General features: G+C 48.9%; 6 protein-coding genes across 6 annotated transcripts; 3 read left to right on the top strand and 3 right to left on the bottom strand.

Annotated features, from left to right (window-relative positions):
• Positions 1 to 1,344: 1,344 nt before the first annotated feature.
• Positions 1,345 to 2,504, top strand: BGZ61DRAFT_567547 (Alpha/Beta hydrolase protein; the record flags this gene model as incomplete). Its single annotated transcript, XM_046255971.1, has 2 exons — positions 1,345 to 1,401; positions 1,674 to 2,504. 2 exons carry the CDS (start codon positions 1,345 to 1,347, stop codon positions 2,502 to 2,504), a joined length of 888 nt encoding a protein of 295 aa, XP_046095309.1.
• Positions 2,505 to 2,948: 444 nt separating this feature from the next.
• Positions 2,949 to 4,514, bottom strand: BGZ61DRAFT_371068 (uncharacterized protein; the record flags this gene model as incomplete). Its single annotated transcript, XM_046242066.1, has 2 exons — positions 2,949 to 3,606; positions 3,985 to 4,514. The coding sequence occupies 2 exons, from the start codon at positions 4,512 to 4,514 to the stop codon at positions 2,949 to 2,951; spliced, it is 1,188 nt and encodes a 395-aa protein (XP_046095308.1).
• A 940-nt stretch (positions 4,515 to 5,454) lies between these two features.
• BGZ61DRAFT_540459 (uncharacterized protein) lies at positions 5,455 to 6,663 on the bottom strand (the record flags this gene model as incomplete). Its single annotated transcript, XM_046254910.1, has 1 exon — positions 5,455 to 6,663. The coding sequence occupies one exon, from the start codon at positions 6,661 to 6,663 to the stop codon at positions 5,455 to 5,457; it is 1,209 nt and encodes a 402-aa protein (XP_046095307.1).
• A 1,187-nt stretch (positions 6,664 to 7,850) lies between these two features.
• BGZ61DRAFT_371181 (fungal trichothecene efflux pump) lies at positions 7,851 to 9,167 on the top strand (the record flags this gene model as incomplete). Its single annotated transcript, XM_046242074.1, has 1 exon — positions 7,851 to 9,167. One exon carries the CDS (start codon positions 7,851 to 7,853, stop codon positions 9,165 to 9,167), a length of 1,317 nt encoding a protein of 438 aa, XP_046095306.1.
• Positions 9,168 to 9,229: 62 nt separating this feature from the next.
• BGZ61DRAFT_465759 (uncharacterized protein) lies at positions 9,230 to 10,248 on the bottom strand. Its single transcript, XM_046247616.1, has 2 exons — positions 9,911 to 10,248; positions 9,230 to 9,836 (listed from the first exon to the last, which is right to left on the bottom strand). Exons 1-2 carry the CDS (start codon positions 10,187 to 10,189, stop codon positions 9,456 to 9,458), a joined length of 660 nt encoding a protein of 219 aa, XP_046095305.1. The 5' UTR covers positions 10,190 to 10,248; the 3' UTR covers positions 9,230 to 9,455.
• Positions 10,249 to 10,894: 646 nt separating this feature from the next.
• On the top strand, positions 10,895 to 11,858 carry BGZ61DRAFT_465758 (uncharacterized protein). Its single transcript, XM_046247615.1, has 2 exons — positions 10,895 to 11,513; positions 11,570 to 11,858. Exons 1-2 carry the CDS (start codon positions 11,008 to 11,010, stop codon positions 11,766 to 11,768), a joined length of 705 nt encoding a protein of 234 aa, XP_046095304.1. The 5' UTR covers positions 10,895 to 11,007; the 3' UTR covers positions 11,769 to 11,858.
• The last annotated feature ends 262 nt before the right edge of the window (positions 11,859 to 12,120 follow it).

Here is a 12,120-nt window from a genome sequence, read left to right as displayed (position 1 = left end):
GGGATTTGCAATGGGATGATACAAGGTGACAATTGCTATTTTAATAATTGCATTCTTCTGCGGCGAGACTTTGAGAAACACGTGTTGTTAAAGGAGCACATTGAATCCTTAGTAGATTATGTCACTTTGTTGCTTTTGGTACGTATTTGGCGGACAAGGTGCCGGTCAGTACAGGGTCCAAAATGGCGCTGTTGACGATTGAGCAAAGGCCTGCGGAATTAATTATTGTGTCAAATTTTCAACCTTATTAACACAAAGAGCAGGGCATTCTCACGAACATAATGTGACTTCACTATCTTGAACATGATGACAAAGGATCTGTTTTGAGACGTACATAGCCTCGCGGGCTGTCGGAGCTCTCACTAGAAGGCGACCACAATGGCGTGATAGCTACGGAAACGAGCTATTTGGGTCACGACATGGGATTGGAGAAACGCCATTTTATGAACAATCGAACGCCCCATCGGTGGGAAAACTTGACCATTGAGTTTCGTGATTATTTTACAGGCCGCCGCTGAAGCAATCGTCCGTCATCACAAGCCGACTAGGGAACCATGAAGGGGAATCCGCCGCCGAAGGTCGGTTACGACTGCGCTTCTTGCCTCAACGGAGCTGGATTAATGCTATCAAGGTCTAGGGTGCACCAACAGGCCGCTGTTTGCGGATCATCGAGTCCATTGGCTTCAGAATTACCGTCTCGCTCAGAGAGTGGTGATAGGTTACAATGCCGGACTTCAGGAGCGTCAAGCTCAGGGATGTGGTTGAAGGCTTCTATGTGCAGGTGCTCAAGTATAATAGCTGGGCCGACTTGATAGCCTACCGGCAAATAGGCTGCTTTGTCATGGTATGAAAAGGGAGCGGTGTGACATTCTTCTCCAGTTCCGAATCACTTAAGTGTCGGCGGAGGCTAGGGTTATCTCGGCGCTACTTTAAGGCTCGCTATAATTACTTCCAAAAATTATGGTATTATGTAACAGGTGGTATTTGCTAACTGTTTATTATTTCTCCCGACTTACACTGTAAAGTTGATCTAGAGGTGGAGCTGTACTCAAGGGTGTGCGATTAGAGGTGTGTGGTGCGGCAAAGAGTAATACTCTTAATATAACCTTAAAATGTAGCAATCTAGTGCTAATCGAGTTGAAGAAGTATTGGTACTCAATTGCTATATCTGACCCACCTACAGCTGCTTATAGGTTATGACAAATTTATTTAACGTCGGTGGAATTACATAATGCCTGCAAATACCCCGGCGGCACGATTTTGTAAGTGCAGATCTCGTACGAACGCACGATCCGGATCCACCTGCTTAGTATAGGCAACTTCAACACTGTCCGGAGAGTAGACATGCCCGAGATCCCGTATGAATGGGTCGCTGTGTATCCTGATGGGTATTTAACGACGGTATGTATTCTCTATCAAATGACAATAAGTTGGATCATCAACACCACACTCTTCTACCATCCACATCACTTTAGCTCACAACTCAAAATGAGACTTTACAACGCTCTACTCATCGCCGGTGCGGCTTCCGCTATGGCCCTAACCCCGTAAGCACGAGGCTTCTAGTCCGCTTTCGAAGGATCTCACTGAATAGTATTCACAGTAGCTCGCCCAAGTTGCCGGAGGCTCGCGGGCTGTCCCTCGTCGATCCCCCGCCGCCGCTTGCTCAAAAGGTTCGAACACAATATGTCAACGTGAACGGCACCAAACTGGCCTACCGCCGGTTTGGTAAGAAGGGCGGGAATCCCGTCTTCTACTTCAACCATCTCCGAGCTGCCATGGACGTTACCGATCCACTGCTGTTCAACTACATCGCCCAGTATCGCGAGGTCATCTTGTTCGACAATGCCGGCATCGGCCATAGCGGCGGCGATGTCCAGACCACTATTGAGGGCATGGGTGACACCGCCGTTGCCTTGATCCAGGCTCTCGACGTCCAGAAAGTGGTTGCTTTTGGCTTCTCCTTGGGCGGCGGTGTAGCTCAGTACATCTCGTGGCAATACCCCGAGCTGGTTGAAAAGGCAGTCTTTTCTGGCACGCAACCCTCTGCCGGGCCAGGATTAGCCTCACCTGATCCCGTGGTGTTCGATGTTGCCCTGTCACCTGGCGAGCCTACCGAGGAGGACATGCTTTTCCTTTTCTTTCCCGACACAAACACAAGCCGAACTCAAGGTCACGACTGGTTCCAACGAAGGACAGACCGTCGCGTCAAGGGCGAGGCTCTGAGCGGCTCTTTGATGGAACCTGGTGCCTCGGCTCAGGTAGCAGCAATCTCCGACTTCACCACCAACACAGAGAACTTTGCCCGGCTACAGGATATCAAGGTTCCCGTCTTGGTCACCAACGGATACAACGACATTATGGCACCCACTGTCAACAGCTATGTCCTGCAGCAACAGCTCCCTTATGGATACTTGCACATCTACCCCGACTCTGGCCATGGTCATCTTTTCCAGTTCCCTAAGCAATACGCCGAGGCACTGAAGGATTTCCTGGATGTGTGAAGGTGATCTGGACACCCTGTCCCAGACTGAGGGAAACTTCAACATTGGGGTATATCTTGGTTACTCTCCAACTGGGTTCATACTGAGCCATTCACTTCTTTCTCATCTTTTATACTACATGTATTATAAAGGTTCTTACATATTCTCAATTCACATAGGCATATCATGGCGATAAGTAAACTGGCCCATACGTCATGCCATCCTCTGAAGATGCCTCCTGTTACCGGACTCTAATTTCAGGATCCCGAGACTCTAACTAGAGGGACTAATTGCAGCCAGCGTGAGTGCCAAAATACTGTCCTTGGCTGGAACGGAGTCACATCCAAATGTATTCGAGAGCAACCCGGAAAGCCGTACATCGCGATTGTTGACAAATACGTGTAAGGAACTAGAAGAGCGGGGTCCTTGTAGGGTATCCAATTGGACTACATATGACTCGGTCGTTCAAGCTTCCACATCATATGCTATCTTCTGTATATCCAGACCCTCCACAAGCTCTGGAAATCGGGTAATAAATTCAGAAGAGAGCCCCCATCCATCATCATCCATAAAGCGTTCAAGGAACTCGTAACGTATAATGAGTCCATCGTCTCCATTTGATTCTACTAGACTCTCTCCACGAGGCCACTTGACTCTGAGGGATGACCCCAAAGTTCGTAAAACTTGGGTGATGTCATATTTATTCTGGTGTTTTATAATGTTCACGCGCAACTTTTCCCATAACAGGACGTCCAAAAATCCATTGTGTGGAAGCTGTAGCTGTTCCGGGGTCGGTCTCAGGCATGAGGGCAAACGTGCAAAGGTTTCAGCAGTTGGGTTAATAGGCCACTTCATGAAAGAATAGATGAGCCACCCGGCTGCTAGTCTTTCTGGGTCTCCACAGCGCCATTCTTGTAGGCAACCCTTGACGCTGCTTGCAAAGGTATTCTGCTTTGAACCGAACAGCATACCTTGAACTGAAGGGACCGGAGGAGCATCAAGCACGTAGCAAAGGTCGGCGTCCCAAGGAGTGTACTTTGGGGTGGGATTGGTGTTCGGCAGCGACGTTGGTAAACAAGGCGAAGCAGGGAAGCTACTTGTAAATAGTTGAAACCAAGATAAGCTTAATCCTTTGAACGGTGCCCCAAAAGCCTTCGGTGTGGTCAATTTGTCTTTGTCCCAAGATATCTCATTGGAAGAATGAGCTGAGGCGAAGATAAATGGAATGTTGTAGGGCATATAAGACTGCGGAAATATGAGATCCCTTGCTGCGCGTGTTCGGTCCAGGGATTCAGGGAAGTGAGACCTCGAATCAATGGGAAATCCAGGGTTGACGCTTTGGAAAAGATGGATTCCGCCTGTGGCGTCGTTGATGTCGTCATGTTCCAGGATGGAACTTAGGTCGGGAGGCCCAGAAGAGAATGCATGTTCAGGTGCAATCGTATTGGGTCCTAAAGTCCAAACAGGGTCGCTAACCTCAATAACCGGATATTCTGTCAACAGCTCTCCAGTAGTCACAGATACCGAAGGATCATCTGAGGTAGGGCTTTGGGAATCGTTGACCGAGTGGGGACCATCGTTTGACGACTCAGGAGTGAAGGGATCGGGGATCCTGTGAACTGAGTTGTCAAATTGAAATAATTGTGCGTCGTCGGGCGCAGTTAGAAAATCCAAGCTCCCGCTGCTGTCATCGCCGTTGGAGCTGTTTTTCTTGTTGCTGCTGTCATTATCGTCTGAGGAATTGCACAACATAATAGGAGTCTCTGGCGATTGATTGTTCCAGGATGCCAAGAGCTCATGGAGCTGAGATTGACGCTCCCGGAGAAGCCGATTCTCTTCTTGAAGGACTTTGCATGTTCTCAGTAGGTTGCTGATATCCTGTTGGCGGTGAAGTGATTTACACATGCTGAGTTGTTGCTCTAGATTCTGGATGTGTTTGATTCGTTTGTCTCGTACATTCTGCTGTGCCCGACGGTCGCGCAGACGCTTTTTTTCGACTGAAGTGAGGTTATGTGGCCCCCTTCGCTCCATGTTTTCAGTCATGGTGGCCTCGCTCATGCAAAAAGCAAAGAGTCAGATATTGATCGAAGAATGCCATTGTAATTGATATGTGGGCCTAGCATGATCTCCGAACTGGTAGAATGGCCATCTTCCCCGCATCCTTACTAGTGTTTGATGGCTTGATGTTGTCCGAGCCGTGGCGCCCGCGCGTCCCGCGGGTTTGGCTCCCGGACATCTCGCGAACGGGTTCTAGATCGTGGGGCATCCTCGGAAGCTCGGTAGTGTTGCAGCCATTCCCTGCGGTCGACCCGGGGATCCGGACAAGCGGCAGGCTCAATTTTGCAGCAGTGTGATATACGGGAGACGAGGGGCTCGCTATTCTGGTTATTCGCCCGGCTTCCTTCAATTGAGTCGCTAGATATATCCACAAGCGTAGAACTAGTCAAGCCGTCAAATTCAGATGATCGTCCCCTGACCGCTGAATCAGTGCCAACCCGCTCGCCCGATGTGGTTGAGGGGTCTACTCTCGTCTAACCAGCTAAATACGTATGCGGGCATGGACAAGGGGGTTGATTAGGGACAGCTACGTCCTGGATTAGTACTCAACGTAGTGAAGACCGCAGCCCAGTTTGCGTGAGACCTGCAAGATTGAATCTAAGAAAATCTCTAGCCAGTCTCCTCAGAGAATGCTCTTGGCTCGGCAATTGGCCAAGCATAATTGGTTGGTGCGTAGGCACCTACCTTCAAGCGTAAGCGCGCACTAAAGGCAATCCAATCTCCCTCAATTGCGTTGCTTCACTCTTTTGAGGGCAGTGCAAATAACTATACTATCAGTTCATACGAGCATTCCCACCTCAATGTAATGAGAGCACGGTGATATCAGGTACCGTTCACGTAGGCTGTTAATTCAACGAAGCCGGGTCTCTCCCGATGTTACTAGGGGTTTCGGCTAACAAATAATAACTACCTATCACCTGTGCATAAAGTCCGGAAGAAGCCTCTCGTCATCTAACATAAGGTCTACACTGGAAAGAAAGTACTCCCCAACCTGGAATTCCACCCCGTTTATAACCACGCAATTATGTAAAGACGCGGGTTTTCGAAATGTATTCTGGAATTCTGTCCAGATTTCGCTCCAGGCGTCGTTGTATTTCTGCAACTGCCTATCTGTCAAGGCGTTGACGGCTCTTTCAGTCCATGGTTCGATGGCCGCAGACACAAAGCCGGCGATGGGAGCACCGCTGACAGCACCGTGAATGGACCTCAGGATGGTCGTGCCCAGATCGGCCTTCTCATTCCACTGTTGGATGGCAGCGCGGAGGAGCCTGGCCTCGCCGACTAAGAGAAGTCCAATCTGGAGACCCCGGTCTCTGTCTGCGCGCCACGAACAAATGATCACTTTAAAGGCGTGGATGAACCAAGAGGCAGGACTGTTGCCTAAAATTTCCCCGGAACTCTTCAGGAGAGAGGCAACAGCTTTCGTTATGGGCTCGACGATGGCCATCTCACCGTAGCCAGGTCTGTCTATTTTGCGTCTCTGTGAGAGTACACGTGCTGCTCCATGGGTGAGCTCGACAATGACCGACGCATCTAAGAACGGCCGACGATAGAAGGGCCGCATCGCTTTGATGGTGGCGGGTTGAGACAAGCCCACAAGCAGGCCGGCGAAAGCGTGATTTCCCCGTAGGGCGATGCTGAGAATCAGCACGACAGCTAGATCGAATTCGTCTCCGTCCCTTCTCGTGACGAGTTTCCTTTCGTTGTCATGCACTATGATCTTGGCCTGTTTTCGGGAGAGGCGCTTGAGCAACATTATCTGAGCTGATCGGCTTAGACTGAGTATGATATCGGGGTTGAGGTAATGCACTGGGACTCTCTTGGGGATCATGGCGACTTCGTCATCTGTCATTTCGCTATCGGAAACCTCAGTCTCGTCTGGATCGCCGACTGGAGTGAGATTCAACCCAGTTGCTCGTTTACCGTGGAATACCTCAAGATATTCGTCACGAGCTTTGATGACGGCAAAGGCGTCATTCTCCACTCCTGGGGGTTTCTCGATAGAGCCATTATCCGTCCGTAGTGACCTGTCATCCCTTTCGTCGATCGTGAAATCTTCCGTTTTGAGGGTTTCCCATATCCGGCGGGATGAATCGGCGGGGCTTCGGGGCGCCGCGGGCATTGTCGCTGTATTTGATGAGTTGTACGGGCGTGTTTTTTGACTTGTCGAATAGGTTCTCAGGAGGTCAGGGCAAATTATTCTGCTATAAAAGAAGGAAGAAGAGGTGACATGTATTGATGTAATAGTAAAGTGGCCCTTATCTCTGTCTGCCTTACATATTTGGGGCCAGATGTGTCTATCTGCATGTCTGCCTCAGTGTCTGCTTATTTGTCAGCCTGCATGTCAGCCTGCATATCTGACTACATATCTGCCTGCGGGAATCCACGCAGTTGAGCATCACTTCAGTCGGACACTACATGCAGTCGCGTCCACTGCAGTCGAGCACATCACTCGGGCGACACTCACACTCACATTGTGTAACACAGCAATGAGGCTGTGAAAATTCAACTGGATGAAGAAGGGGTGCGGAACATAGCGGAGTCTAGCCAGGTGGCAGGTGTCTAATATCATTCAAACCTCCCCACGTAATTAACGCCTACTGTAACTAATAGAAATCACAGGAACGATAATATGACTTAATAATCTGTATGAGGAAGACTACCTAGCTATCTATGTGCGGCAGACGGTGCGTCCAAGTGGCGTCCACCTTTGTCGCATCCCCGCTCAACTCATCGGATGTTGAGCAAAGAATCTCAAATTGAAATTAAAGGAAGGGACGGGCCAAGCTCCCCAGTCACCCAACCTAACAAAACAGTGTAATCCACAGGAACATGTGATGGGATAGGCCCATTGCGCTTGCATTCGGCCATGCTAAACTGCTAGTGCGTGTTATGATTCCAGCTACACCACTGATTCAGCGTGTCGGTTAGACGCACCCTAGCCTGCTAGTCTCATCGCTGTGGGTTAGATCAAGAAAACCCCGTGGGGAAAGTCCGTGGAATATCCTATATTAAACCTAGAGTCCTGCCATTGATTGTGCCGAATAACTGGAATACCAAAAGCTTGGGAGATTTTACTCAGACCGACGCCATTATTCTCCTTTTTTCTTCTCTTTTGGATGAACTTGAATCCCCCCCTGGATCCTCATTATGTCCTCTAACCCAGACGAGAAGACGGATGCATTCCATACAGAAGATCCACACCACGACCTCGATGGCGACACGACCCCAACTGCACTTGAAGCTAATGAACCAACTGAGGAATTTCAATTGGATCTTGCCATCTATTTGAACCACTTGGCATTGATGATGTGTTACTTCGCGTCAACCTGGAGCTTGCTGATCCCCACGTCATGCATTCACTTCATCGTCGAAAAGTCCCCAGAGGTTGTGCCTAACGACAAGCGACCGGTCATCCAAGGCTTTTCAGGCATCGTAGCTGGTGCTGCGTCTCTTCTTGGCCCTGTGATTCAAGGTGTCTTTATCGAACGAGAGCTTGGGGGCGCCCTTGAGGGATGGCGAGTCGGATTCTATCTCTCGGCAGCCTTTTATGCTACCTCGTTTGTGCTCCTGGCTATGTTTTACCACCCAGTTTCTCGCCCGAACGAAGCAGGGGAATCCATTACAACTAGAGTCATGCACATCGACTGGTTCGGCATCTTTCTGGTTGCTGCAGGACTTGTTCTGTTCTTGGTCGGCCTTCAATATGGCGGTAATCCGTATTCATGGACATCAGCTATGGTGCTTTCCACCCTTATTGTTGGAGCTGTGCTCCTAGTCGTCTTTGGAGTATGGGAGTGGAAAGGCACAACCACAGGACTATTCGTTCATGATCTTTTCAATCACCGAAACTTTACTCTGGGTCTTGTTCTCAATTTTGTCAGTGGTATTGTTCTCTTTGGCGGTCAGGCGTATCTTCCGCAGGAGATTGCTGCCCTCTTCACAACAGACGCCATCATGGCGGGAGTACACAACATACCCTTCAACTCCATGTCTATCGTCGGCGGATTCGGCGGTGGTATCATCATGGGAATCACCAAAGAGGCCAAGAGTCTAGTCGTGGGATCCTTTGTCCTTTTGTTGATTGGGAGCGGATTGATGGCCGTCATGGAACCCCATATCAACTTCGCCGCTTGGTTCTTCCCGACTGCTCTACTTGGATGTGGGGTTGGAGCGCAAGCTGCCATTATTACGGTCGTCATTAGCCTCTGTACTCCGAACAAATTCATCGCCACCGCTCTGACGCTTGGCGCGTCGGTGCGAGCCCTTGGAGGAAGCATCGGAATTGTTATTTTTGGCCAAATCTTCAACTCCAAGGTCACTGATACGTTGTATCCGAAGCTCGGCAGGGCTGTTGCTGCTGCAGGATTGCCAACGGACCAGGTTGAGACATTCTTGACGATGGTTGCTTCAGGACAAACCGACGCACTGAAAAGCATTCCAGGCGTGACAGGCAAGGTTCTTGAAGTGTTCCAATCTACATACGTGTCTGGCCTTGCTGATTGTTACCGATTCATTTGGTATGCCATTACCCCATTCTCGGCAGTCACTTTGATTATGTCGTTTTTCCTCCTCAGCACCAAGGCCCAGATGACACGCCAGGTTGCTGCAGGTGTTGAGCGGTAGAATCATACAGCAAAGGTTCTTGTGCGGAGAGATATATGTACTAGTCAAGCCAATCCCATGGGGATAGAAGTCGCAGAGCATGAGTGATTCTTGAATAAATAACATTGTCACGGCCTGATCTCCATCACTTCAAAGTATGTCGCGCATCTAATATCATGGAGTCTCAGTAGAACGGGGTAGCAAAGCAATGTTTGCGTGGTCGGTTCTGGGATAGGTTTCTTAACACAATAGCTAAAGATGTGTTCAACTCCTACATTTCGTAATGGGCCAAAACAGTGTTCGTGGTTATCACTTCTCCCATGTAAGCTGAACCTCGGCACATGGCCTCCCGAAATCCTGCCAGTCAAGCGCACTCCATTTGTCTGGATTCTCAGCCGCCTCGACAAAATGCTTTATTGCCAGCACGGCCTGATTAGCCCACGTCGTTGCACTAACACGCCCCACGCCAGTAGCGAGTGGTGTCATGAGAATGTTTTGGATCGTTTCTGCATATTCTCTGGGATGGCCCATTTCCATCATTTTGTTGTGGTTGTCGACCTCGCACAGGAGACTCCAGATGCATTCGTACACGACCTCGCGGTCCCAACGGACGTCGTTGGGCATGCGCATGGTCGGACAGAGAGCAACGTAGCGCGTACCCCAGATATTGCGGGAACGGTCCTTGAAGCTCTTTGGGATATGGACCAGCGTGCACGATCCGGGGGCGCAAAGCCGCGACGGGTTTCGTAGAGGCGTTTTTGGACGACATGCGTGAGGGCGAGGTAGTCGTCGCGAGGAGACAGGGCGCGCGAGATGGCGTCGTCAAAGGCGCCATCAAGACGGCCGTATGAATTGGCCGGCGAGACGATGGCGTCGAACTGGACAGAAGACGGAAGCTGAGCGAGGGCGCAGTCGTGGATTTGGACCTCCACCGACGCGGGCAGTTTTCGAGAGCGGCTCGCCTCTTTGAAAGCGTCGGCGAAGTGCTCCTGCATGCAGAGGAGATGGATCTTGGGGATGCGCGAGACGGCGTGAGAAGACATGGTGAGTCTTGTTGGTCTTTTCTTTGTTGGGTTGAAGTGAAGATACCCGGCGGATTGACTGATAATGCCGCCATTCAGGATGTCATTGTCAGATGACGTAGGTACAACTAGCCCCGCGCTTACAATACAATACAGCCCACTTGCAAACGAGGAGGAGCATAAGCCGCAGAGAAGATCATTGTTAGTTCTACATATAGCGAATAGATTTTCTACAGCTTCTATTTTTTATAGTTGGCATGTATGTAGAATAGACAACTAGAGACGCTTTCGCTAAAAATACAAGCTGCATCTTGACAGATCTCGGCTGCTCGTCTCGCTCAAAGAGCTCCAGTGAAGGAACAAATGGTGAAACTGCGGCATTCCAACTAACCGTCTCAGCACTGCACGTTCCCCTAGCTAAACATGAGTGCTTTTTATTTTATTTTCTCGTATTTATTTGAATTACTGCCCTACGTCTATAAAGGGACGTAATAGATACCAGTCTAGGGTAGGTTACGCGTTAAGCCAGGTCTACTAGGGTCACTTGCTGGGATCCATGTCTTCATAATCTTCCTAATGTTCTTGTACTCCCGTACCGTTCAATTCTTTCGAGGCCAATACTTATCACTTGATATTTTTCCTGAATTTGTGGGCGGAAGAGACACAGGGGTGCTGAGGATGCTGACTGTTGCAAGCAGTCAAGCTCCAACAGCCTCATTTCCCCTCAATCATGGACCTCAATGAGGCATAAACCTCCCCTTTCAGCCTTCATTTGTACTGCGGGTTCCCATTATCATTTAAATTTCTCCTTAACTTTGACTACCTAGGGTATTACGGCAATGGATGGGTCTCATGATCTCTGCAATACTTGCCGGGCAGTCAACATTGCCGAGTATTTCTCTCACAATGACCCTGTCACCACGTCCATGGGACATTTCCAGGATATCCTGAAGAACGAGAATTGCACGCTATGCAAACTCATTGTCAAAGCACTGAGTGTCCACGCAAAGAGCTATTGGCAGCCGGGAAAGTACCCCATCGAGACGTGCTATCTCGGTAGGTTCAGCGGCAATTCGACCCCACGAAGAGTCGAGGTATGGTTCCACGCAACGTCCAAGACTCTTCCAGACGGAATTTGGGGACACTCCACCGTTCTCGGCCGGATCAAATGCCTTGACAGTCTCGAGCCACCGCTCCTTGAACGACTCAACTACTCCCTAATTAGGAGCTGGATGGATGATTGTGCAACTCGTTATGGTCCAAAGTGCAATCCGCCCGGCTCTGACGAATCTTTACCTCTACTGCTCCTCGATGTCAAGCGAATGCGGCTCTTCAAAAGCGACCGGTACTTGGCTCTCAGCTACGTCTGGGCAAAGTGAAGCAATTCCAAACGGTGAAGAGCAACTTTCAGCAGCTCCAACAAGATGGTGCATTTTTACGAGTCCGTGACCAGTTGCCTCAACTGATAAATGACGCCATTACTTTTGTGGCGGATCTTGGAGAGACCTATCTGTGGGTTGATGCATTGTGCATTGTGCAAGACGACCTTGCCTTGGAAAGGGAACACCCAGCCGACAGCAATGGAAGCTATTTTAATTAACGTCGTCTCCCTTACGATCCATCATGCTAGATCTGTGGATTCCGTGGAAGCTATTTACGTTCCCTATCGTTCTCTTTGCATCCTTTGTAGTTAGCTAGAGCTGTAGCTTTATCTTGATTCATAATTTTATATAGATATAAGTATTTACAGTGCCTTCTTATAACCTAAGTTTATAGTTAATTAGTATATTTTTTATTTATACTTATTAATATTTGAAATTAATATTTATAAAGAATTTATAAATTTCTTATTTTTTATTAGAATTTTAATTAGTTTTATAATAATTAAACTTTTAAGTAATTAAATTTCTATTTATATAATAACTTATAACTCTTAATAAGGAAACTTAGTA

Source organism: Ilyonectria robusta (genome assembly GCF_021365365.1).
Source record: "Ilyonectria robusta strain PMI_751 chromosome Unknown BGZ61scaffold_44, whole genome shotgun sequence".
NCBI classification, from domain to species: Eukaryota; Fungi; Ascomycota; class Sordariomycetes; order Hypocreales; family Nectriaceae; genus Ilyonectria; species Ilyonectria robusta.
The sequence above is the reverse complement of the archived record's forward strand: the minus strand, read 5'-3'. Positions and strand labels throughout refer to the sequence as shown.

Coding starts and splice junctions, on each gene's coding strand:
- BGZ61DRAFT_465759 (XM_046247616.1), bottom strand. CDS start 10,189: ATGTCTTCTCACGCCGTCTCGCGCATCCCCAAGATCCATCTCCTCTGC. Junction 9,837..9,910: donor ACCTCGCCCTCACGCATGTC/GTCCAAAAACGC, acceptor CATATCCCAAAG/AGCTTCAAGGACCGTTCCCG.
- BGZ61DRAFT_465758 (XM_046247615.1), top strand. CDS start 11,008: ATGGATGGGTCTCATGATCTCTGCAATACTTGCCGGGCAGTCAACATT. Junction 11,514..11,569: donor CGGCTCTTCAAAAGCGACCG/GTACTTGGCTCT, acceptor AACGGTGAAGAG/CAACTTTCAGCAGCTCCAAC.